General features: G+C 45.9%; 1 protein-coding gene across 1 annotated transcript in view; it reads right to left on the bottom strand.

The window, feature by feature from the left end:
* Positions 1-14761, bottom strand: part of ACER2 (alkaline ceramidase 2) — a 64472-nt gene extending 49711 nt beyond the window's left edge. The window contains 3 exon segments of the mRNA XM_084776503.1: positions 29-170; positions 836-950; positions 14474-14761. Coding sequence (XP_084632629.1) covers positions 29-170; positions 836-950; positions 14474-14581 — 365 coding nt within the window. The 5' untranslated portion in view covers positions 14582-14761.
* Between the last annotated feature and the right edge of the window lie 10891 nt (positions 14762-25652).

The following is a 25652-nucleotide window of genomic DNA, read 5'->3' as shown; positions in this document are numbered from 1 at the left end:
AAAGCAAAGGGCTTTAACACAAGCTTACCTGTCATTCCGAAAGATCTTTGGTAAATACCTCCGGGGAAACCACATGGCCAAGGCACACATCAGAACCCAAAGGATGGCAAGCTCATCGATCATCTGACCCAGGAAACTAAGAGTTGCATGGAAGTAGACTGAGCCGATTCCTAGAAACAATCGCAACCAACAAAGAAGAGATTAATGCAGAACAGACTCACTGCTTCAGGACAGCCTTTCTCCAGGTACTAACAGGTTCATAGGAGAGCCAGAGCCAGAGCCAGAGCCAGAGACTCACAGAGCTCAGGCATGCAGACCTAGAGGCTACAAAGAGAGTTTGAAGTTGGGCTCAAACGTCAGCACATCACAACAGTAAGAATTCCACACCCAGGCACACTCTGTCTCCATCCTCTCTGAACCTTACTGATAACAGTAAATAAAGGTCAGCACTATCTCCCCGTTAAGAATTCCAAAACAGCCGGAGAGGAAATGGAAGTCACACAAGTATTTCACAGAACAATGAGGGGCCGCACATCTAAATATTTTTCTTTCTTTAAGTCCTTTGGAGCCACATCTCATCAGACTTCAATTGTTTCAGAAGTTCTCAGAAAGCCACCGCTGGCACACCACAGACGCCCAGTGCCCATCTGTGATCGGTACAGGCAGCGCTTGTTAACAAGCCAGCATGTAAGAGTCCTTTCGGCATCAGGGGAGCACTGGCTAAGACGTCAGAGTGACTCTCTGGTTTACAAAACATTGTGTTCAGAGGGGACAGGAAACATGCAGGGTCCCACTTCCTGCCTTTCAGCTGCCGGTCCCACATGGCTCCACTTACCCACTACAACCAGGAGAGCCCATATTAAGTAGATGCCGCTGTTGAAGCACGTCGCGTATTGGCGGAACAAGCACATGCAGATGGGAGGCAAAACGAAAAACAAGACATTGCTGATCTGCAGCGGAGAGAAACAAAAAGATGAGCTGAGCGTCCAGTAAAAGCATAAAGCAGCGCAGCTGCTTGGTCCAGGTGTGTCCTTTGCAAACCAGGGTGAAGGTGGCCGCGAGTCTTGTGCAAGCTCTGTGCTTTTTTTGAATTGCAGGCACACAGCTCGAGCAAGGGTGCAGGGGGTGGGTATGAAGGACGCGACAGAGGGACTTCGAACACCTTAAAGACCATGTAGGAGGCTCCTTGATGCCTTTTTTTTAATCATAGGAGCAACTGTAAACAGTACCAGCAAGGCTAGAGGCATAGCTCAGTGATAGAGCCCTGGCCTAGCATCAAACCCTGGGGGTCAATCCACAGTGGAGGTGGGGGAGTGGGTGGGTAGGGGCTGGGGGCGTGGGGTGGATGGCGGTGCGTGGGAACACATGAATACTTGGATCTACGAAAATTTCCTAAACTCTCTCTCCTCTTCAAAGAACCAACAACTCTTGCTTTTCACACAAGGAAACTGCTTTTTCTAAGGTACCTCTTAAGTTTCCCTGTCAGTTTTCTTACCCTAATCAAAACCTATTTTTTTTAGGGGCTGGAGAGATGGCTCAGTGGTTTAGAGCACCACCTGCTCTTCCTGGAGGTCCTGAGTTCAATTCCCAGCAACCACATGGTGGGTCACAACCATCTATAGTGTGATCTGATGCCCTCTTCTGCAGATAAAAACGCTCATATACAATGAATAGTAAATAAATAAATCTTTTTTTTAAACCTATATTTAGAAGAAAATCAAGTTTGTAGCTTCTTTGCCAGGCATGGTGGTGCAGTTTAGTGAAACCAGCACTCAGACTGAGTCAGGAGAATCAGGAGTTTGAGGAGAGATTCAGCCACACACTGAGCCTGGAAACATGAAACTCCCTGCCACTGCAGCTGCCACCCACCTCCAAAAAGAAGAGAGAAAACTGTGTTTCAACTTGCAGGTTTTATTTGCACTTAAACCTATTATGTCTCCAAGAAGCACTCAACTCTTGCAAAAAATTAATAGTGGCCAGGAGTGGTGGCGCACACCTTTAATCTCAACACTTGGGAGGCAGAGGCAGGCAGATCTCTGTGAGTTCGAGGCTAACCTGGTCTACAGAGCAAGTTCCAGGACAGCTAAAGCTGTTACACAGAGAAAGCCTGTCTCAAAAAACAACAACAACAAAAATTAATAATGTTTTATCTAATGTAATATAGTATAAATATCATTGTCTGAATATGTAATCATTATTTAAAAATATCTTTAGTCTAGCAAGATAGCGTATGCCTATACCCTAGCTTGAGGGAAACCAAAGCTAGAAGGACTGTGAATTTGATCAGTTGAATTTAGGCAACCAAAATAAATAAGTAAAAATCAGTGAACCAAAGCCAAGCATGGCGGCTCATGCCAAAGTCCCAACACTTGGGGCAGGCAGATCTCTGTGAGTTCAAGGCCAGCCTGTCTACAAAGTGAGTCCTGGACACCCAGTGCTACACAGGGAAACCCTGTCACCGGGGGGAAAAAGAATAAACAAAACAAACTAGGAGCTGGCGAGATGGCTTAGCAATTAAGAGCACAGGCCTAGATGCCCTGGGTTCGATTCCCAGAACCCAGGTTAAGGGTCACAGTCTTAACCCCTGTTCCAGAGGATCTGATGCCCTCTTCAGGTCTCCATAGGCAATGCATGTATGTGGTGCACAGCCATACATGCAGGCAACAAACACATCCACACATATAAAATAGATGTATTTATTATTGTTTATTTATTTAAAATAAAATAAAATAAATAAATCTTTTAAAAACAGTAAAACAACAAAAGAAAAAATAATATTAATAAAAATAGTATACACTCTTTGGTTCATACCAAGGCTTTTAAAGCCAGTGTAAATTTCATGGATGTAGCAAGTATCGTTTTTAGCCACCTCTCTTGTGTTCACAAGCCACACTGTATAGCACAGTTCTACAACCTGACTCAAAGTGTTAAGAGCTTGGAGTATATCTCTGTTATAGGATGCTTGTCTGACATTTGTGAGGCCCTGACTTCAATCACCAGAATCACCACAATCGAATAAAGTAAAATAAATAAATAAATAAATGAAACAGAGGAAGAAGGGGAGCTGGAGGGTGGGGGGACAGGGCCGGAGGCAGCAGCAGAGGAGCTGAGCCCTCCCCAGGCAACAAGTCTTCTGGCTCCTCGTCATGCACTTCCAGCCTGTAGAACTGTGAGAACCTCGGATATTGTAAATGACTGGATTTCAGGAGGATAGGCAGCCTTGGCACCAGTGACTTGGTAATTCTGCACTCAACAGTGGACTTTTGAGGGGTTTCGCTTTTGTTTTACACTCTTACCAATAGTGTACAAGGGTTCTATTCCTTGCCAGAACATATTGTACTCTGTTGTTTGTTTTTAAAGTAAGGCCGTAATAGAAAGTATGTTGCAATGGTGGGGACAGTCGGCTTTTTACATGTCATCCTCAGCTGCAGAGGAAAGAGCTCTTGGTCTAGGCCTGTGTATGCAGAATGTAAAGGTAACATCTAACTCTCAACCGGCTTTAACACTGGAGGTGAGGTGGGAGGCAAAAGACTTGACAAAACAAAACAAGTGACTCAGCAGTTAAGAACACGTGCTGTTCCCACAAACACCAGGGTTCACAGAAGCCACATCAGGCGGCTCTCATAGCTGCCTATAACTCCAGCTCCAACACACACACACACACACACACACACACACACACACACACACACACACATAAAAATAATAAAAAGAAGCCGGGCAGTGGTGGCGCACGCCTTTAATCCCAGCACTCGGGAGGCAGAGGCAGGTGGAGCACTGTGAGTTCAAGGCCAGCCTGGTCTACGAAGTGAGTCCAGGACAGCCAAGGCTACACAGAGAAACCCTGCCTCCAAAAAGAAAAACAAAAATAATAATAAAAAGAAGGCTAGTGACATGGCTCAGTGGTTAAGAGCACCTGCTGCTTTTACACGGGATCCTGGTTCAGTTCCCAGCAACCACATGACAGCTCACAGGCATCCATAACTCCGGGTCCAGGTGATCCAACACCATCTTCTGGCCTCCTCAAGCACTAGACAGGTATGTGATGCCCATATACACACGGAGACAAAACATTCACACACATGATATACAACAAATATATCTTCAATAATAACTATTATTAATATCATTATAATATATAAAATAATGTATTGATATATAACATAAAAAATTATAATGCCTATAACCGCAGATACTCTGGAGGTGAGCCAACAGAATCACAAGTTCAAGGCCTTCCTAGGCCACTGTGTGAACTAACAGCCAGCCTGGACAACTTAGTGAGACCCTGTCTCAAAATTTAAAAACTCAAAAGAGCAAGTCTGGTAAGATGCCTCGGCGAGTAAAGGCACTTGCCACTAAGCCTGCCGATCAGAGTTCAACTCCTGGGACCCACAGGTGGAAGGGAGAACCAACTCCCTTAAGTTGCTACAGTAGGCAAACAGCCACACTCACTAAGTAAATTAAACAAATGAGAATTTAGTAAATAAGAAGAGGGCTGGAGATATAACTCAATGATAAAACGTTCCCCCAGCATGTGTGGGGCCCTGGGTCCAATCCTTAGTACTGACAGAAAAATTCAAGGATGAATAGAGCGGGTTAAGTGTCTTGGGGTTTCTGTTGCTGTGATAAAGACCATGACCAAAGCAACTTGGGGAGGGGAGGGTTTATTTCCTCTTAGACTTTCAGGAAACTGTCCATTGCTGAAGTCAGGGTGTGAACACAGTCAGGGCAGGAGCTGATACAGAGGCCATTGAAGAGTCTGCTTACTGGCTTGCTCACCCATTACTTTCTTTCTTTCTTTCTTTCTTTCTTTCTTTCTTTCTTTCTTTCTTTCTTTTTTTATGGTTTTTCAAGACAGGGTTTCTCTGTGTAGTCTGTCCTAGACTTGCTGTGTACAGCAGGTGGTCTCGAACTCAGTGATCTGCCTGCCTCTGCCTCCCGAGTGCTGGGATTAAAGGCGTGTGCCACCACACCCAGCTCATTACTTGCTTTCTTACGGCCCACCAACAACGGGCTCAGCACCCCCACATCAATCACTAATTAAGGAAATGCACTATGATTTGCCTACACGCCAACCTCATGGGAATCCCACTTCCCAAATGACTCAGCTTTTGTCAAGTTGATGTAAAACTAGACAGCCAGTAAAAATGAACACTCAAAAACAGGGCCAAACTGGACACTTGGGAGGCAGAGGCAGGTGGATCGCTGTGAGTTCGAGGCCAGTCCTGCACAGCCAGGGCTGTTACACAGAGAAACCCTGTCTTGAAAAACAAAAACAAAAACAAAGTAAGTGAGGGCTGGGGATGTAGCTCAGTGGTACAGCATTTGCCCAATGTGTATGAGACCCTGGGTTCAATCCTCAGCACGAGAAGAAAAAGAAAGAAGACTGAGGAGGAATGGGGCATGGGCTTACCTACTGCACACACACACACAGGTTTTTGTTCATGCTGTGAGCACAGCTTCTCACTTCGGGTGGAGCAATTTAAAGAGCCAGCGACCCTTCAGTGTTAAGCTGGAAAGTCTTCAAAGCCATCCCTTGCTTAAAGGGGATATGAAGACTCAGAGAGGCTCCAAGGCTGGCTACTAGCAACAATTACCGAGAGCCAGCCAGCCAGCAGGCTCCTCCCACCGCCCCACCCAGGTTTTCACTGGTAGCTAAGAACTGTGAACACCATTACTCTGCGCTTGCATGCCTTATCACATGGTGTAAACTTGAGGTTCATAGAGTAGAGGGAAAGTAGATGAGATGGGAGATGGTGACAGGGGAGCAAAGAGAGAGGAAGAGGAGAAAAATTTAATTGTAGCTTAATCATTCTCCCTTATGCCATGGGCAAGCACATCCTATGAGGTAAAAACTCCTTTCTACTCTTTTCCTCAGAGATCAAGCCTGTTCTGGATGCAAACCCTCAATATATTTCTTTGCATTTACATGAATAAAAGAAGACATGTCCATACTGCAATGCCATCATTCTGTTAACCTTTTCTTCATCATCATCATCATCATCATCATCATCATCATTTTGTTTTTCAAGACAGGGTTTTTCTGTGTAGCCCTGACTGTCCTGGACTTGCTTTGTAGGCCAAGCTGGCTTCGAACTCACAATGATCCACCTGCCTCTGCCTCCCTGAGTGCTGGGATTAAAGGCGTGCGCCATTCATCTCAGAGCGCGTGGATTTAGCTCCCAGCTGTATGCTGCTGCAGATAGTAGAAGGCTTTTTTGCTCTTTGTATGGTTGGTTGTTTTGTTTTGTTTTAGCCATTTGTCAGGGGCGGGAGGGGGGGAAGCACCAACTTAGAGTCTCCTTTATAATGCTGGGAGATACGATGCACTTGGGGATGTGTTTGCTTGTTCGTGGTAGGGTTTCAGGTAGCTCAGGCTGGCCTTGAGCTTACTGGTAGCCAAGGATGACCTTAAACTCCTGATCTTCTGCCTCTGCTTACCAAGCACTGCAATTACACGTGTGCGATGACATGCCCTGCTCTATCAGGCATCTTGACTTTTACTCCAGCGCATCTTTCTTGCCCTGGAGGCCCTATCAGTATCTCTTGCTTCAGCCGAGTGCAGCTATGACTGGCAAGCTGTCCATCATATACATGGCTCTAAAGACTCATATCACCACAGGCAAGGAACACTCCTGTCACACATAAATATTTTCATATGTTACTCAAAAAGCCATGAGTTCATTTATGGTACCTGCACTGTTACTGTTTTTTAAAGCTTTTGAGAAGGGTCACACAGTGTAGCCTGGGTTGGTCTTAAACCGTAGCAATCTCCCACTTCACTCAGCCTTTTGAATGCTGGGATTACAGGCATTTTCCATCACTCCACACTATTTTTAAGTTCACAGATAAGCCCCATTCAAAGCATTATTTTGATATATGTTCCCTACTTACACTAAAATCACTTTTTTTTTAATGAACAGCCTATCTACCAAGGCTTGCTGGCTACCACTATTCCTTTTAAAGACATCAATATATAGAAAGGAAAGGCCCAAATTAGAGGGCCACCATTCTCAAAACAAAAAGAGGAAGGAATACCAAAATAAACACGGAAAGACAAATGAGCTATGGCTAAAGACAGACTCCGTGGCTCCATCTCTACTGAGAAACAAGCTCTCCTGCAAAATGATGTGGGTCTCGAAAGCTGTAGGACAGTCCAGCCAGAGGGAACTTGTTTTAGCTCGCTGCTGAATTGCTGCTTGAAGATTTGATTGCTCTCTGTCTACGGACATTTTTTTTTTAAACTAAGGAAAACCACAGCTTCAAACTGCATTAATCGTTTCCTTTAAGAGTTCCTTATTCTGTGACTTCGTACATTTGTTCCAGTCCTTTCACGGACACACGGTGCTCTCGATCTGCAGCACTGGCATGAGCCTTTGCCACAGATGCCACAGAAGCAGGGAGCCCTGGCCATCGCCTGGGCAGGAAGCTCGCTCAGCGTAGGTTCGGGAGCAGCCTAGGATGTCACCCTGGCTAAGTGTATTGTCTGTGCACCCCAACTGTGCGCAGATTCCTAGTCCTCCACTGTACTGTCCCACTCCTGCCTGTGGGCTGGCCAAATGTCCTGGTTTACCAGGAGCTTAGTGTGTCTTTCAGGTCACAGGATTTCCAGTTGTGAGAATCAAGAAAGTTGGGCAGGAGACATTTTCAAGCCAGGCATGACCATTTATACATGTCACACAAAAGACTTGAATTCTGTCCCTAAACCCAAATGGTAGAAGGAGAAAACTGACTCTCACAAGTTACCTACCCTCTGGCTTGTACATGTACACACACACACACACACACACACACACACACTATACATACATGCATACATACATACACACACATACATACATGCATACATACATACACATACATACATACATACATACATACATACATACATACATACTAGGGGTGAAGATATAGCCCAGCAGTTAAGAGCACTGGCTGCTCTTGCAGAGGACTTGGGTTAGGTTCCCAGCACAACACAGCAGTTCACAGGCCTCTGTATCTCCAATTCCAGGAGGACCTGATGCCCTCTTCTGGCCTCCATGGTCACTGCACACACACAAAAGCAAACTTTCATACACATAAAATAAAATGTAAAGAAATTAAGATAAGCAAACAGAAATGTTTTTTAAATTAATTAAAATCTTCAAGCAAAATACTTAGGCTATGTTTACTCAGATGCCTGCCTGCAACCCTCCCTCCCAGCCCTACGATGCACACCCTGATACAGTGTACCCACCACACCTCAGCTGCTTGCATGTGGCACTATTATGAACCCCAACACCCAGTGACTATTTCTTTTTTTTTTTTTTTTTTTTTTTTTTTTTTGGTTTTTTGAGACAGGGTCTCTCTGTGTAGCCTTGGCTGTCCTGGACTCACTTTGTAGACCAGGCTGGCCTCGAACTCACAGCGATCCACCAGCCTCTGCCTCCCAAGTGCTGGGATTAAAGGTGTGCGCCACCACGCCCGGCCCCAGTGACTATTTCTAGATCTGGTTTCTGAGACAGGCTCACAGCAGTAAATGCTTAAGCAGGCCTCCCGCCAGGCATATTCTGTCCAGGAAGACCCAGACTTGGACACATAAGGAAAGCTAAACTTGGGCTACAGAGATGGCTCAGAGGTTAAGAGCACTGTCTGTTCTTCCAAAGATCATGAGTTCAATTCCCAGCAACCACATGGTGGCTCACAACCATCTATAATGAGATCTGGTGCCCTCTGCTGGCATGCAGGCACACATGGGGGCAGAGCATTGTATAAATAATAAATAAAATCTTAAAAAAAAAAAAAAAAGAAAGAAAGAAAGAAAGAAAGAAAGAAAGCTAACTTTCCTTTTTGTGATAGTTGGGTACAAAGGAGGAGGTAAGAGGCCATGGACTGATTTTATGCATGTATTTCATTTTTAAAAAATATCTGTAGATTTCTGTTTCCCAAGTCGCTGGTCAAGAACAGAGCGTTCAAAGGCCAGACCCAGTGGTCACAAAGCCGACTGCACTTTTCTCCAAAGCAGCCTATGTGGTAGGAGGCCCAAAAGGAGCCAGACATGTTGGTTCACACCTGGAAGGCCAGGACATGGGATGGTGAGGCAGGATTTCCTTGAGTCCAGGGCCAGCCTGGGCTACAGCATGAGACTGTCTTTAAAAGCAAAACAAACAAGCCCACATCATTCAACCCAGTAGAGGTTGGCCGTAGAGAAAACAGTATCCTAGATAACCAAATAAAGGGGAAGAGTGAGTTCTTTGGGGGTTTTTCGTTTGTTTGTTTGTTTGGAAACAGTATACCCTGGTTGATCTGCATGCAACTTGCTGGTTAGACCAGGTTGGCCTGGACCTCGCTGAGACCTGCCAGCCTCTGTTCCCTGAGGGCTGAGAATGAAGGTGTGTGCCACCCCACTAGGTATAAGGGACAAGGCCTTGGAAGAGATACTTGGACTTGTCTAAAGCCAACCGTGATAAGAGGGACTGAAGCAACAGTCACAGGGTGGAAGCAAGTGTGTAACTCTCTTTGTGGGGTCTTTGGCCACAGTGGTCAGCATTTACAGTGAGCATCTTCAAGCCAGGAAGGACCACTTTACCTGAAATTTCAGCACTTGGGGAGTAGAGGCAACAGAGCCAGGAACTTAATGCATAGAGAGTTTGAGCTCAATCTGAGCTAAATGAGATCATTTTTTTTTCAAGAAAAAAACAAACCAAAAATAAAGTAAATAAATAAAGTAAACACATTGATCTGGATAGGTGTTACATGCCTGCAATCCCAGTATTTTAGGCACTGAGGCGGGCGAGGGTGGGGGGTGGAGGGGGTGGGGGGAAGGGGTGTGGGAGGGGAATCACTGAAGTTTTAAGTCGGTGGTTTTTTGTTTTTGTTTTTTTTTTCCTTGTCTTTTCTTTTCTTTTCTGTTTCTTTTTGGTTTTTTGAGACAGGGTCTTTTGTGTTAGCCTTGGATATCCTGGACTCACTTTGTAGACAGGCTGTGTTTTGTTTTTTTCTAAATTTATTTATTTATTACATACACAATATTCTGCCTGCATGCATGCCTGCCCACCAGAAGAGGACACCAGATCTCTTTATAGATGCCTATGAGGCACCATGTGGTTGCTGGGAATTGAACTCAAGACCTTTGGAAGAGCAGCCAGTGCTCTTAACCTCTTGAGCTATCTCTCCAGCCCCCTTGTTTTTTGTTTTTGTTTTTAAGTTTTATTTATTATTATGAATACAGTGCTCTGTCTGCATGTACACCTGCAGGCCAGAAAAGAGCATCAGATCACATTACAGATGGTTGTGAGCCACCATATGGTTGTTGGGAATTGAACTTAGGACCTCTGGAAGAGCAGCCAGTGCTCTAAACCTCTGAGCCATCACTCCAGCCCCTTAAGTCAGTGTTTTTATATTAGCAGGTTCCAGGTCAATTAGGACTAGTAAAACTATATTCCAATATAAAGTCAGAAACAAACAAACAAACAAAAACCCACTGAACATTCTCTTCAACACAGCAATTCTCCATTGAGAATTGACACTTGTAAAATGCATCTATGTGGGCCAGATGCAGAGCTCAGAAGTAGAGCGCTTGTCTAGTGTGTGCATGGCCCTAGGTTTGATTCCCAGTGATGAAAAAAAAAAGTATATCCAGATGTGTAGACTTTCTCTGTATCCCTCTTTAAAAGCCAAAATGAAAACAATAAAGCATCCAGAAACATCCTTAAATGTTTATTAAGACGGAGTTAATTAAGCAGGTGTGTGGTGGCACACGCCTTTAATCCCAGCACTCAGGAGGTAGAGGCAGATGGATCTCTGTGAGTTCTAGGACAGCCTGGTCTAAAAAGTGAGTCCAAGACAACCAAGGCTACACAGAGAAACCATGTCTCGAGAGAGAGAAAAAAAAAACACCAAAACAAACAAACAAAAAGTGCTTTAAACAAACTGGCTCTCTGTTTGTTTGGTTTAGGTTTTGGTTTTTCAAAACAGGGATTCTCTGTACAGCACTGCTGGTCTGCAACTCACTCTGTAGACCAGGCTAGCCTCACACTCAGACCCGGCTGCCTCGCCTTCTGAGTGCTGGGATCAAAGGTGTCTGCCACCACTGCCTGACTGAAACAAGCTGGTTTTTTTTTTTTAAGTTTCTTTTTTTTTTTTTATTAATTTATTCTTGTTACATCTCAATGGTTATCCCCTCCCTTGTATCCTCCCGTTCTTCCCTCCCTCCCATTTTCCCCTTACTCCCCTCCCCTATGACTGTTCCTGAGGGGGATTACCTCCCCCTCTATATGTTCATAGGGTATCAAGTCTCCTCTTGGTAACCTGCTGTCCTTCCTCTCTCACATACTCTGGTGCCTCACCTTTGACCATGTCCCCTGGTGGGGGAGACCTGATGGCAACAAGCTGGTTTTTAAATGAAGCAAATGTGTGTTACTCTGTCAATAAGATGATTCCAATACAGGTATTTTACATTACGGTCCAACTGAACAATATGTACTATGCTAAGCACATAAACCCTGAGTACTGACATTTACAAGAGAACTCGTGGCAAAGTCAAAAAGCCTAAAGCTCTAACTCCATCTCTGTTGTTGTCTTGGCTTCAGCAAGTGATATAAACTAAATGGGCCCTGATCTCCTCTTTTTATCTAGTGAATATGTGGTACACCATGCCTGCGGTGATGGCAAAGTATCCAACAGAGCCGCAACACAGGGCCAACAGCTAAGTGCAGCCAGTGGCTACTAAAGTATTGCCCAGTAAAACTCATTAAAGCAGCTCTCTCCTACTTTCATTGGCAACTCTTTTATTTTTCTTCAACTCCTTTAACTTTTTTTTTTCAAATTTGATAATTATCATTTCTTACAAAATACATAATTAAGCTAGGCATGGTAGCACATGCCTGAAATCCCAAGATCCCAGTTTTGGATCTTGATACATTTGAGGACAGTATGGGCTACATACACAGTGAGTTCAAGACCAGCCTGGGCAGTAGGAAGAGCCTGTCTTAAAAGGAAACAGATGAGATGAGCAAAGTGACTCACACCTTTAATCTTTTTGTTTGTTTTGTTGTTTTTTGAGACAGGGTTTCTCTGTGTAACAGCCCTGGGTGCTCTGGACTCACTTTATAGACCAGGCTGGCCTCAACTCAGAGATCCACCAGCCTCAGCCTCACAAGTGCTGGGATTAAAGACGTGTGCCACCATGCTCTGCCCACACCTTTAATCTTAGCACTCTGGAGGCAGAGGCAGGCAGATCTCTGTGAGCTTAAGGTCAGCCTGGACGACATAGCGAGAAGCAGGCTAGAGCTATACAGTGAACCCCTGTCTCAAAACAAATAAACAAATGAACAATGAAACCTGCTGTATTAGTACGAGCAGCTTAAGAGATGTTTACCATCAACAATTCACTGGTACTCTCCATGCACGAGAGAGAAAGGCTCAGAAAAGTCCTGTGGTGGCACCAGCAGGCCAGCAAAGCCACAGTGGGGGTTTACACTCAGCAACCAGCTGACCAGCTATTTCTCTGTGACCCTCCACATCACAGAGAAAACGTGGCGGTTTACTGATCCCAAGGAAAAGGTTTGTCAGGTAGAGGGGCTAGATTAAGCAGCCACAAACACTGCAGCTCTGTTATAAAATAGAGTTTGATACTCACCGTTCACAGGCTCAATGGGGTGAGACGGAGATGAAAAAGCAGCAGCCAGATGCACAGGCTGTTTGAGAGGCTGAGACAGGAACACTGTAAGTTTAACCTCAGCCTGCACTATACAGAAAGACCCTTGTCAGGAAGAGAAAAGCTAAGAGGAGGGGGCAGGAGGGGAGGGGAGCACAGAGGAGGAGAGAAGGAAAAGGGAGGATGACAGCCCCCTCCCTCCAGCACTGGGGGTGGGGGGGTGGGAGGGGGCGGAGCACAAGGCTGGCTCAGAGCAGCTACTCATGAGCTTTGAGGGACTTTACCACAGGGCTGACCCTGTCTGAGAGGCCTCACACTTCACAGGAAACTGTCGTGGTGTGTGTGCAGGAACCTGCCACACAACCTGCCACTCCTTCAACTCTGGTAAAATCTTTAATATTTCCCAGCAGTTCTCCACTTGTTAACTGGCTGCTGTTTCTCCTCCTTGAAAGCACCACTCCCACACCCCACCCCGACCCCCACCCCCCTGCTCCAGCCCCTTCTGTTGCTGCCTGTGTATACCTCAGAGCAGAGCACACCGCGCCCCCCACCCCTTTGTATAATAAGAATAAAGGTTGGCCACTTCCACTAACTAGATCTTTTCCTACGTCTCTGAATAGTAAAGATCTGAGCAACTAACCAGGTCATATAAAAAGAAGTTGGGATGCTGATACAGAGGCCAAGCCTGTATTTTAGCACTGAGGTGAGGCACAGCGGAGAATTCTGGGTTGTAGCCCCAGACATACCATCATGTAAGCATGACCGCCTGATGCTCAGTAGTCCAGTCTTTCTGACGTGGAAATAAAAAAGCAATACAAACAAAAACTGAGGGTGGAGGATCAAAAGTAAAGGGCGGGGAATAAAAGGGACCAGAGGTCTATCTGGGCAATAATGCCTTATTCTTGCTGAGGACATTTTTTTTCCAGAAATCCAAGAAGGGGGGAAATCCTAAATAACAATCTCAAACTCACAATGACTCAAACCAAAAGTTCCTGTTTTCTACGTCTCAACAGCAAAAAAAAAAGATAAGCCAGAAAAATGACCATGCAAAGTCACATTGGGTACCAGAGTCCTGAGAGACTGGCACAGGGGAAAAGCAGAGGCATTTCCTCTCCTAGGGACAACCCTTCCCTCTCACAAACCCAAAAATCCCAGGATTCTGTAAATTTCCACTTGGCCACATCTAGGGACCTAGGCAAGTCTAGAAAACCCACCCGTTATCACTCTCAAATTTCACTGTGATCACCAGGAGCTGGCTCAAAACTGGACTCTAAAAGCAAAGAGAAAAAGAACTCGTAGTAATTAACTTGATTCAGGACGAAAACAATTCGATCAACAATTGTCATAGTTTAGTGGAAAGGACATACCGACTTGTGGGAATGGGCCCAGCCCCTGTATGCGCCCAGGGCTCCCCTTTCCCAGGACGCGCAAAGCAGGTACCCAGCGCAAAAACGCACAATGAGATCCAGGTGCGTCACGCCACAAAGATCCTAGGCAGGGAGGAAGAGAGCTGCCTCTGTGAGTTCATGTCCCCAAATGACCCAAACTGGAAAAAAAAGGTTGACGCGGACCCCTGGCTCCCGGATTATGGTAGCCAAGCAAGACAATAGAGCCATAAGAAGAAAATGACAGGAAGACCTGGAGGAGCCCATAAGCCCTGGCTAGGGACTGGAGATCAGTGCAGAAATGGAGCTGGAACTAGCTCCCGGAGAAGTGGGCGTGGAGCGGCTCTGCCTCGGGCATCCACGGACACCCACCGCCTGTTTCCAGGAGCCGCCGCCACTGGGACAGCTCCCTCCCTCCGCCCGCCCGCCCTCCCGCTTCCGCGTCCCGCACCGTGTTGTAGAACTCGGCGATGGCAGGCACGATGGTGTAGTTGTCTTCGCACCAGTCCACCTCGGAGCTGCCAGCCCGCAGCTGGTCCCACCAGTGCGGGACACCCATGGCCGCTCTGGAGCATCGGAGCAGCTTCTTGGCAGCGGCTACCGGCCCGAGCGGCTGCCCGGGACACGGTGCGTCTGCCGTTTTATGCGGTGCCCGGTAGCCTCCGGATGCGGCGCCTCCCCACAGGCCTCCCTAGTCCCGCTGTGCCCGCCCGCCACGGGCTCGGCTGACCCGCCCCGGCCCCGGCCCCGCCCCCGGGAGTCTTGGAGCAGGGTGGCCACGCCCACCAGGGCGGAACCTGACAAGCAGAGGGCCCGGGAGGGTAGAAGAGGCGGGGGCGTTGTGGAGGACCGAACTGGAGCTGCCAGCTCTGTCTCTCTGGTTCCAAGCTGGTCGCAAGGGCCTTTTCAGTCGCTCTTAACTGCGTGCGTCCAGGTGGTGTAAAGAACGCCATAGGGGCCCCCCACCCCCTTGTAAAAGTGTAAAACGTAGAGAAAAGCACGGAGACCTGGACCCCTTTGGATTCCAGCAATCTGCTTCACTGGCCTTGGGACGCCGGTTCTCACGCTTTAACAGAAGCAACCCGATGCTGCCTTGGGTAGAAAGATCCTCCAGGTGTTAGCAACAGGTTTTCTGGACCTTTCCAAGGAGCTTGGGCACCCACTCCCTAGGGGAGTGTTTCTGCAGTGCTGAGTGTATCCCTGCCCTTCTTTAGTCTTTTGTGGGGAACAGAGGCTTAGGGGAAACTTTCAGCCATCCCAACCCATCGAGGATGCACTATAGCAGCAGGTAAGAACACAAAAGCGCAGGACATAATACATACACAGTATACATAATAATGTGTTCTGGGCACTATTGGGAGAGTGTCCATATGTCACTTTTTTTTTTTTTGATTGATTGGTTGGTTGGTTTTGTTTTTCAAGACAGGGTTTCTCTATGTAGCCCTGGCTGTCCTGGACTCGCTTTGTAGATCAGGCTGGACTCTAATTTACAGAGATCCGCCTGCCCCTGCTTCCCGAATACTGGGATTAAAGGCGAGCGCCACCATGCCCCGCTCCTATGTCACTGAAGCGTCCCGGTGGGCGTCCCGCGCAGTGAATTCTATTAACAGTGTGAGTGTTAGAGCTAGAAATCAAGTTCAGGCCGGATGGCCTATCCGCTCATAACGGTCTTGCATCTGCGATTATTCTGTAGTTTCTAAGTGTAACCACTTTCTTAGGAACCACCTGGTTCCTAAGATCTTGGAGAAAAGCATTTTCTTCTTTTCCGTGGTAACTAGGGCGCCTCCTTCTTGGGAAGTTCCAGGTAAGGACGGCGGTAGCGGTCTACACTGATGGTCACTTTCTCATGCAGGCCAGCCTCCTCTCTAGCTGGATCACATGTAAGCAGTGCTTGGTTGTTGTCTCTCTCCCACAGACACCCACACAGCCATTGTCTCCACGGCTGATAGAAGCGTTGGGTCTCCACTTCCTGCTCACCAGGAAATGCAGCTTTATTCCCTAGGGGCTAAACCATACCTTGTGTCTTCACCAATCCACCTCTGCCCCCTCTTCCTTCTCCAGAGGCAGTTCTCCTGAAACCCAAGGAGGGGAAAAAAACAAACAAACAAAACAAACAACAACAACAACAACAAAAACACTACGACCTTCTTCTAGGGTCAGCTATGGGCTAGCAAGAGTGAGCAGGTCAGAGCCGCAAAAGAAAAACGCACTATTAATGTTTCCCTCGCTGTTGTAGATTGAACAGCAACTGTCCAGCAACAGAACTGCTTCCCTGTGTGCTCGTATTTTATTCCTCCCAATAGTTTAGGTGAAAATAAGCTGGGTATAGTAGCATATGCTTGTAATCCCTGGGGGTGGGAAGCTATCCACAGCCACCCGTTCTAATAATATAAAACAGTTATTATACGTGCCAACTTTCTCAAATTGTGGTCCATGATGATCAAAATGTTCCCTGTTAATATTGTAACATTATCTACCACTAGCAATGTCTTTGCTTTTAATATTTCGAGATAGGATCTTATGTAGCCCAGGCTGGCCTCCAAAGTGCTGGAATTTATGGGCCCATACCATCAGATCCAGCTTCCTTCTCATTTTGTAAAAAATTAATATGTATTTTTAGCTTTCCAGATGCTTCAATGTGATATATGGGCACCTAATAAAATGTGTTTATGCATCCATAGGCATTAAATACCTCAGCTTAAATTCCTAGCATTGTAAAAAAAAAAAAGTTGATAGATGATCCACATACACAAAGGTTATTTAGCGGCCTTGGTACTTTTTAAAAGACTGATTAATGTGGAAAAGCTGTGTGTGTGTGTGTGTGTGTGTGTGTGTGTGTGTGTGTGTATGCATGCACACATGGGGAATGCTACACAAACCTGTTCATGCATAGAGAGGCTAGAAGAGAGTGTCAGACAGCCAGGCATGGTGGCACATGGCTTTAATCCCAGCACATGGGAGGCAGAGGCAGGTGGATTGATGTGAGTTCGAGGCCAGCCTGGTCTACAAAGTGAGTCCAGGACAGCGAAGGCTACACAGAGAAACCCTGTCTCAAAAACAACAGCAACAGCGAGTGTGTCAGGTATACCCTCTATCACTCTCTGCCTTTTCTTTAAGACAGGGTCTCTCCCTGAAGTTGGAGTTTGCATTTTTCTTGACTAGACTGGTAGCCAGCAAACCCCAGTGCTGATGCTGCTTCTGTCTCCTTGGAGCTGGGTTACAACTGTGCATGTGCCAGGTTCTTACATGGCTTCTGGGATTTGCACTCTGCCCTTCACAATTGCATCCCAGGCACTCTTAACCACGGATTCATCTCTCTCCAGGCCCTAGTGTCCTCACTATCTTAGATTTTTTATTTTTATGTGTATGGGTGTTTTGCCTGCCTATATGTTTGCCCACTACATATATGTAGTACCCATGGAGTGACGGCTGGAATTACAGATAGTTATAAGCTGCCATGTGGGTGCTGGGAATTGAACCCAGATCCTCTGGAAGAACAGCCAGTGCTCTTAACCACTGAGCCACCTCTCCAGAGGCCGTCCAGCTCTCTACTGGAGCACACACATTGTCAGAAACCATTCAAGTTTAAAGTCCTCTCCTGTGGGAAAGAGTGAGCTCTTTTATGCCCTTCGTTTTGGTTTTTGGTTTTTGGAGACAGGGTTTCTCTGTGCAGCCTTGACTATGTTTGGTTTTTGGAGACAGGGTTTCTCTGTGCAGCCTTGACTATGCTGGACTCGCTTTGTAGACCAGGCTGGCCTCGAACTTACAGTAACTTGCCTCTGCCTCCTAAGTGCTAGGATTAAAGGCGTGCGCCACCAGGCCCCGCACACCCTTGATTGTTATGTAGGGCCTTTGGCTAGATTTAGGATTCCAATCAGTGCAAAAGCTGCTTGGTTGACGTTGACAGGAGAAAGGCACAAAAGCTTTGTTAATTTCCCATGTGCCTGTGGGGCTTCACAAGGAAGTGAAGTCTGAAGAAATTCTCAAAGAATAATATTTAAACTAGAATGATAACTTTTTTTTCTTTCTTTAAACAAGGTCTGACTTTTTTTCTTAAAAAACAAAACAAACAAGCAAAAAAACCAAGGGCTGGCTGGCCTTGAGCTCACAGAAATCTGCTTGCAGTGATGGAGTCAAAGGCACGAACCTCCATGCCCAGCCTAAGAGCAAGTGAATGGACAATGGATCTAAGGCAGTGGTCCACAGGTTCCACCTGTGGGTGGAAATCCCCTTTGGGGAGTCAAATGACCTTTTCACAGAGATTATCCAAGACCATCTGCATATCAGATATTTACATCTCAACGCATAACATTAGCAAAATTACAGTCATGACGTAGCAGTGAAAATAATTTTACAGTTGGAGGATCACATGAGGAGCCATATTAAAGCGTTAAGACCACTGATCCCAGGGACGCTACTAAGAGAAATGTGAGGCAGAAGGATGTAGCCAATGCAGCTTGCACAAAGAATCCCCTCGAGACAGGGTGTCTCTGTGTAGCCTTGGCTACACCCTGTAGACCAGGGTGGCCTCGAACTCACAGAGATCCACCTGCCTCTGCCTCCCGAGTGCTAGAATTACATGTTTGCACCACCATCGCTGGGCTGCAAAGCACTTCTTTCTTTATTAGAGCTCAAATCATCAGATTCCAGTGTTCTATGCTATATTTTAGCCTTGGTATGCATAGAACATCCTTCTCCCACCAAAACTCCTTTTAGTTGTTTTTTCATTGCTGTGTTGCTGGAGATAGAAGCCAGGACCCCAAGCATGCTAAACACTTCTTGCTACATTTCAATCTATGCCCCCAAAGAACCCTTATGGCTAGCTGCATACAGGGAAGAGACTGATGGCTCGATATGAAGGTACACTCCTTACGTTATTTCAGCTTGAAATATCAATATGCAAGCACAGCATTTCCTGCCTTAAGGCTTTCACCTCCCGAACCCCTTCTTACTACACAGTGTGAGCCACTAGCTGTGGATGAGTGGCAGAGAACACTAAAGGTACAGACCCCTCCAGTGCCACCAGCGTTTGTCTGCTGATGACTATTAAGGTTTTTTTCTGATGATAGCACTTTCCCAATAACTATAACGTACTAATTTAATAACGGTAGGTATTGTCAGGTAATTAATCTTGAGAGTGACCTCTACTAATACTATGGTGCTTTAGTAGCTATTCAATGGTTTCACACTCAATTCTGATATCTTGTAAATGGTTTCTATGTGTGTAGGGGTGGCAGGCGATGAGGGCAAAGCCTGCCTCCATTCTATGGTGAGCTTGTTTATTGTACCTTTAGTCTGAATATGAATCACTGATATAGAGTCACGAGACCAGGTTCTGGAGAGCCACCATGCAAGAAAGCCAACATGCCTGTGATATCTTGAGGTTTTATTGGCGTGCAGCAATACTCACCTAGGCACATATCAGATGGGAGGTATCCAGCTCAGCTGGCTCTGTGAGTGAAACTTATCAAAGCACAGAATCTTTCCTGGGGAAAAAAACAACAAAACAAAACTGTGGGCAGCTGAGTAAGTGAAGCAAGACGTGCCTCCATCAAGGATGAAATTCTCTGCATTTTTCTGTTTGGCTGGAGTTCTCCGTAGCTCAGTTTGCTCAGGCTGGTGGCTCATTCTCAGGATAAGCCCAACAGCAGCAACCGCTGCTGGGAACTTTTCAGATATGTAAGTTGTCTAGTGCCCACCACAGATGTATTAGAGGAAACCCCCCAATCCACCCTCAGGCATGTTTGAGAACTGTGTAAGAAGAGTACAATTTGGGGCTGGAGAGATGGCTCACTGGTTAAGAACACTGTCTGTTCTTCTAGAGATACTGAGTTCAATTCCCAGCAACCATATGGTGGCTCACAACCATCTATAATGTGATCTGGGCATGGTGGCACACACCTTTAATCCCAGCACTCGGGAGGCAGAGGCAGGCAGATAGCTGTGAGTTCGAGGCCAGCCTGGTCTTCAAAGCAAGTCTAGGACAGCCAAGGCTACACAGAGAAACCATGTCTCAAGAAACAAAAACAAAAACAAAAAAACAAAAAACCCAAACAACAACAACAAAAAAAAAAAAAAGAAAAAAAAGAAAAAGAAAAAGAAAAGAAAGAAAAAGAAAAAGAAAAAAAAAAAAAGAAAAACAAAGTGGGCTGGAGAAATGGCTCAGAGGTTCAGGGCACTTCCTGCTCCTCCAGAGGTCCTGAGTCAATTCCCAGCAACCACATGGTGGCTCACAACTATCTATAACGTGATCTGATGCCCTTCTCTGTCATGAAATCATAACATGCAGGCAAAGCAGTGTATAAATAATAAATATACCTTTAAAAAATATTAGATGCCACCAGGTGCTAGTATCACATGCTTTTAATCCCAGCACTCAGGAGGTAGAAACAGGTGGATCGCTGTGAGTTCGAGGCCAGCCTGGTCTACAAAGTGAGTCCCAGATAGCCAGGGCTACACAGAGACACCTTGTCTCAACAAAACAAAACAAAACAAAATAAAACAAAACGAACCAGAAACCAGAAGCAGGAAGACATGCCCTGAATGTGGGCAGTTCCATCCCACAAGTTGCTGTCCCAGACTGAATGAAACAGGGAAGAAAACTAAGCACCAGCTTTCAGCTCTCACACCTTCCTGACAACGACATACAGTGTCACTTGCTGCTCACTCACATCACCATGTCTTCCTTCTAGAATGGACTATATCAACTGTGAACCAAAATAGGCCCATTCTCCTTCGCAAACCTTATGTCAGATATTTGGTTGCAGCAACAACAGAAATAATTAAAACATATGTATGTTGAAAATGTCGTAATGAACCCCATTACTTGCTCAGGGCCCTCTTGCCTCTGCCCCATAGGTGGTAGGGTTACAGCACGCACCACCATACCTTACTCTTTGCTTTTAGTTTGAGCTCAGAAATGAGGGAGAAGGCTGGGTGTAACTCAATGGAAAAGTGTATGTGCATCATGTACCAGCCTGGGTTCCAGCCTCTGCACCACAAAAGGAAATGGAAGAGAGAAAGAAGAGGAAGAGGAGAAGACAGAGGAGGAGGAGGGGAAGAAAAGGGAGAAGAGAGAGAAAGAGAGAAGGGGTGGAGTTTGCAAGGCAGCAGCAGATCTGTGCTAGAAAAAACACTGCAGCTGCCAGAGCAGTGGTGTAATCCCAGCACTCGGGAGGCAGAGGCAGGAGGATCTCTGTGTATTTCAGGCCTGGTCTACAGAATGAGTTCCAGGACAATCGAGCCTACACAGAGAAACCCTGTTTCAAAAAACTTAATGATGATGATGATAATGATGATATTTTAAAAAAGAAAACACTGTAGCCTACTTGTTTGCTGCCAAGCCCTTGATGGCCTCTACAAGTGTCTCTCTTCTGGCTCTAATCTTCGATGAAAAACTACAATGTTAGAGCAGGATGCGAGGTAAAAATAAGTAGCTTTGAGGTTAAGAATGTAGTTCGGTTGGTAGAATGCTTGCCTAGCAAGCCCCATTGCCATGTGTCTGAGGCCCTGGGTTCCATCCCCAGCAGCATATAAGATTGGGCGTGGTAGCACACATCTGTAATCTCAGCATTTGGGAGATGAAGGCAGGATGATCAAAAATTCAAGGTCACCCTTGGCTACACAGTGAGTTTGACACTGGCCTGAGCGTCAGGCAGGAGACTCGGTCTCAAAAAACAACCTTCAGAGGAGGGAGGAAAATAGAAAGCGTTCCCTGCTTGCAGGCATGGGATATTTATGGTGCATTTTGTCTAATGCTTCTGGAGAGAGGGCTATTGACTGGCTCTGTCTTGCACAGATTTAACAGACAGTTTTTAAGCATCTTCATATTAAGTGATGGATAAGAAAGACCAATAAAAAACTGCTCTTGCCCCCCAAAGAATCTAATCCAATAGCAGGATGTAATAACAGAACTCCATAACCCCAGCACGGAAAATGAAGAGGCAAGAGGCTTGCTGCAAGTCTGAAGTCAAATCAGCTTCATAATGAGTTCCAGACAAGGCGGAGCCACAGGGTGAGATGCTCATTAAAACAAACAAACAAACAAACAGTGCATCAGGATTAATTGGCAAAAAATGAAGGCTGAGTGTGGTCTGAATGCCCTTAATCTCAGCACTTGAGAGGCAGAGGCCAAAAGATTTCTGTGAGTTCAAGGCTCAGTAATATGCTTTCAAACCTATGGGACAGGGCTTGGCCTATCACTTGTTTTGTTTTGTTTTTTGTTTTTCAAGACAGGGTTTCTCTGTGTAGCCTTGGCTGTTCTGGACTCACTTGGTAGACCAGGCTGGCCTCAAACTCAAAGCAATCCGCCTGCCTCTGCCTCTCAAGTGCTGGGATTACAGGTGTGTGCCACCACCGCCTATGGGCTCAGGCCTATCACTTGTTATGGCCAACTGAAATTGATTTATGCCATACATCAACAGGAGTTAAGTAAGATATGCCTTCCCCCGCCCCCCATTATATTGCCATCTGGGACCGTTCTTTGGCCTGTAATTTAGAATGAAGAAAATCCATGACACAAAGCAAAGCTGGGGCAAATACTTGGCCAATACCTAATTTAAGCAAGTTGTACTGTGTTAAAACGACTGGCATGGAGGCTTTGCTCTCACCCTAGCATGACTTAGTGAAGACTGGCAAGAACAGGAGAGTTAAAAACAAAAAACAAAAAACAAACAAAAAAACTAAGTAAGAAGAAATTAGGGCATGAAAGAATGAAAGAAAGAGCAGGGAGGAATAGAAACAACTTCAAAAAGTAGGTTATTAGCCCAAAGTCCAGGTAAAAGGGAAAACGGGGACTTAGATTTGACTTGAGTCAGGGTGCAGGCTGAATGTCTGATTAAGAACACGTTGTGGTTAGAGGGACTTGCAGGTCATGGGAAGGAGATCCTTGGAAGCTGCAGCCGGGGGAGAGTGTGGGATGGCGCCTCCTTGGACATGCGGCCATCCACAGAGCCTGGCTGCTGAGCAGTCAGAGGGGTAGAGAGAGAGAGCAGTGGGCAGGGCTGAGAAGCGAGAGATGGAACATCCCCAAAAAGCACCTCAGGAAGAGCATGGCGGTGGGACATGGTGAGTGGTAGTCGTGGTGGCAGCTAAGCCATCAAGGCTGCTTCTCCGTAGAAATGACTATATCCCAGCATATACAGTTCATGACATATCCCAGCACATATATATCCCAGCATATATAGTTCATGACATATCCCAGCACATATATATCCCAGCATATACAGTTCATGACTATATCCCAGCATGAGACAGGATGGTGCAGGTGGATCGCCTCAAGTCCCAGAGCTACATTGTGAGACGCAGTTGGAGGAAAAAGACTCCTTCTCACCTGCCTCTCACTACCAACCTACAGCAGCAGAACCCCTGTTGACCTTGCTTAGTGTTGCTAATGCAGATGTGACTTAGCAAGTCTGGGTTGTGGTATATGTAGAGATAGAGGCTCCTAGAGCCCAGGGTGGCTTTGAACTAATGGCAATTCTCTTGTTTCCATCCTCCCCTGTGCTAATATTATAAGTGTATGCCATTGTGCCCAGTTCCACAGCTATGTGTTTATAAAAATTATTTATTTTTACTTTATGTGCATTCGGTGTTTTGCCTGTGTGTATGTCTCTGTGAGAGTGCTGGATCTCCTGTAACTGGAGTTATAGACAGTCATGAGCTGCCATGCCTGTGCTGGGAACTGAACCTCCAGCTGCCCCACAGTTATGTCTTAAATGGTGGGATTACCATGGCTTCATCCTGGCAAATATAAAGCTATAGTAGAAAGCGTATCTGTGGCTGCCTAGGGATGGGAGAGAGAATTCACTGCAGATGGGCATAGAGTTCTGAAAGGTAACAACTTTATGAGTTCTTAAATCTCAGGACTTAAGGGTAAATCTGATCACACTAAAAAATAAACAAAAATAAATAAACACACACACACACAGAGGAAACTTGCTTAGAGATCTAAGCTGAAGTATTTAGATAAAGTAGAGCATGTGAGATTAAAGAGACTGGTCTGGTCTGGTTGGGAGCAGCATTGGCCCAAATGGGGAACTGTTGAAACTAGGTGACAAGCACTTTGGACAAGTATCTTTACTTGTCACACATTTACATTGTTTTCAGAAACAAAGGGTTTCTGTAGATTATCTCCAAATGCATCACATACCCAAGAGCAGCAGAACTTCAAACTGCAAAGGCAGTTTCCGGTCCACTTGTGGCCAGTGTTTTTCATCTTCACTTCAGAGAGCATGAGGGAAGCAGTCACGTGTCATCCTATCTGAAGACTCAAAGGACATCACTCACTTTTCCTGGAAAAATTTGGGAGCTCCAGTGAACAGGTTACTACTATCAGCATGCTGGATGGGTCTAGACGGTTCAGTGGCCACAGACAAGTTAGTCAGTGTCACAGTCTCTAGTGGAGGGGAATGAGGAAGGTGAGGGAGGAACACTGGCACATCAGGGCTGCCCACTCTATCTCTGGGAGCTAGCTATGTAGAGGTAGCCTCCTACCCAGTTCATGTCACTCTCTCAAAAGACCAGGAAACATCAGAGGAACAAGGATTGGCACCAACGAAGAAAGAGAAGAGGGACAAATCCAGATAGGGTAAAGTGTCACCAAAGAGCAGGTGATGTTTCTGTGACCCAGAAGGAAGGCATGTGTATTGATAGCTGGAGATTAAGGGACATGGGGTGTTCCTTTTGCATAGGAAAGTTTGGGGGTAAATTAGAGCCCAAAGAAAAGGGTGCTTGAGGGGGCTGGAAAACTATCTGCTCTTCCAGAGGTCCTGAGTTCAATTACCAGCAACCACATAGTGGCTCGCAGCCACCTATAATGTGATCTGATGCCCTCCTCTGGCATGAGGGTGCGCATACAGTCAGAGCACTCACATAGATTACATAAATCTTTAGAAAAGGAAGAAAGGAAGAAAGAAAGAAAGAAAGAAAGAAAGAAAGAAAGAAGCCAGGTGTGGTGGCACACACTTTTAATCCTAGCACTTGGGAGGCAGAGGCAGGCAGATCGATGTGAGTTCGAGGCCAGCCTGGTCTACAAAGTGAATCCAGCTCAGTTAAGGCTACACAGAGAAACCTTGTCTCAGAAAAAAGAAAGAAAGAATGAAAGGAAGGAAGGAAGGAAGGAAGGAAAAGGGAGCTTTAGTAGAAGTATTTTAAAATGTAAAAGATCTGGGTGTGGTGGTTGCACATGCCTTTAGTCCCTGACCTCAGGATGAAGAAACAGTCTGATCTATGTGAGTTTAAGGCCAGCCTACACTACGTAGTGAGTTTCAGGACCGCCAAGGCTACATAGAGAAACCTTGTTTCAAAAAACCAAAATAAGTAACTAAATAAATTAAAGTGTAAAAGAACCCAGGCATGGTGATGAATGCCTTTAATCCCAGCACTCAGGTAGCAGGAGTGAGAGGATCTCTGGGAGTTTGAGGCCAGCATGGTCTACACAGCAAGTTCCATGCCAGCCAGGGCTATATAGTGGTACCCTGCCTAAAGACAAAGGAAAGGGAGGGAGCACACAGGAGAGATGTCCCACTACGTAAAGGTGTTGCCTGCTGTACAAGCCTAGTGACCTGGATTTAACCCCTGGAACAAAGGGAAAGGAGAAAACCATTGACCTCTCTCTCCCCACAGAAAGA

Source organism: Acomys minous (assembly GCF_964271855.1).
Source record: "Acomys minous genome assembly, chromosome: 1".
In the NCBI taxonomy this organism is placed as follows: Eukaryota; Metazoa; Chordata; class Mammalia; order Rodentia; family Muridae; genus Acomys; species Acomys minous.
The sequence above is the reverse complement of the archived record's forward strand: the minus strand, read 5'-3'. Positions and strand labels throughout refer to the sequence as shown.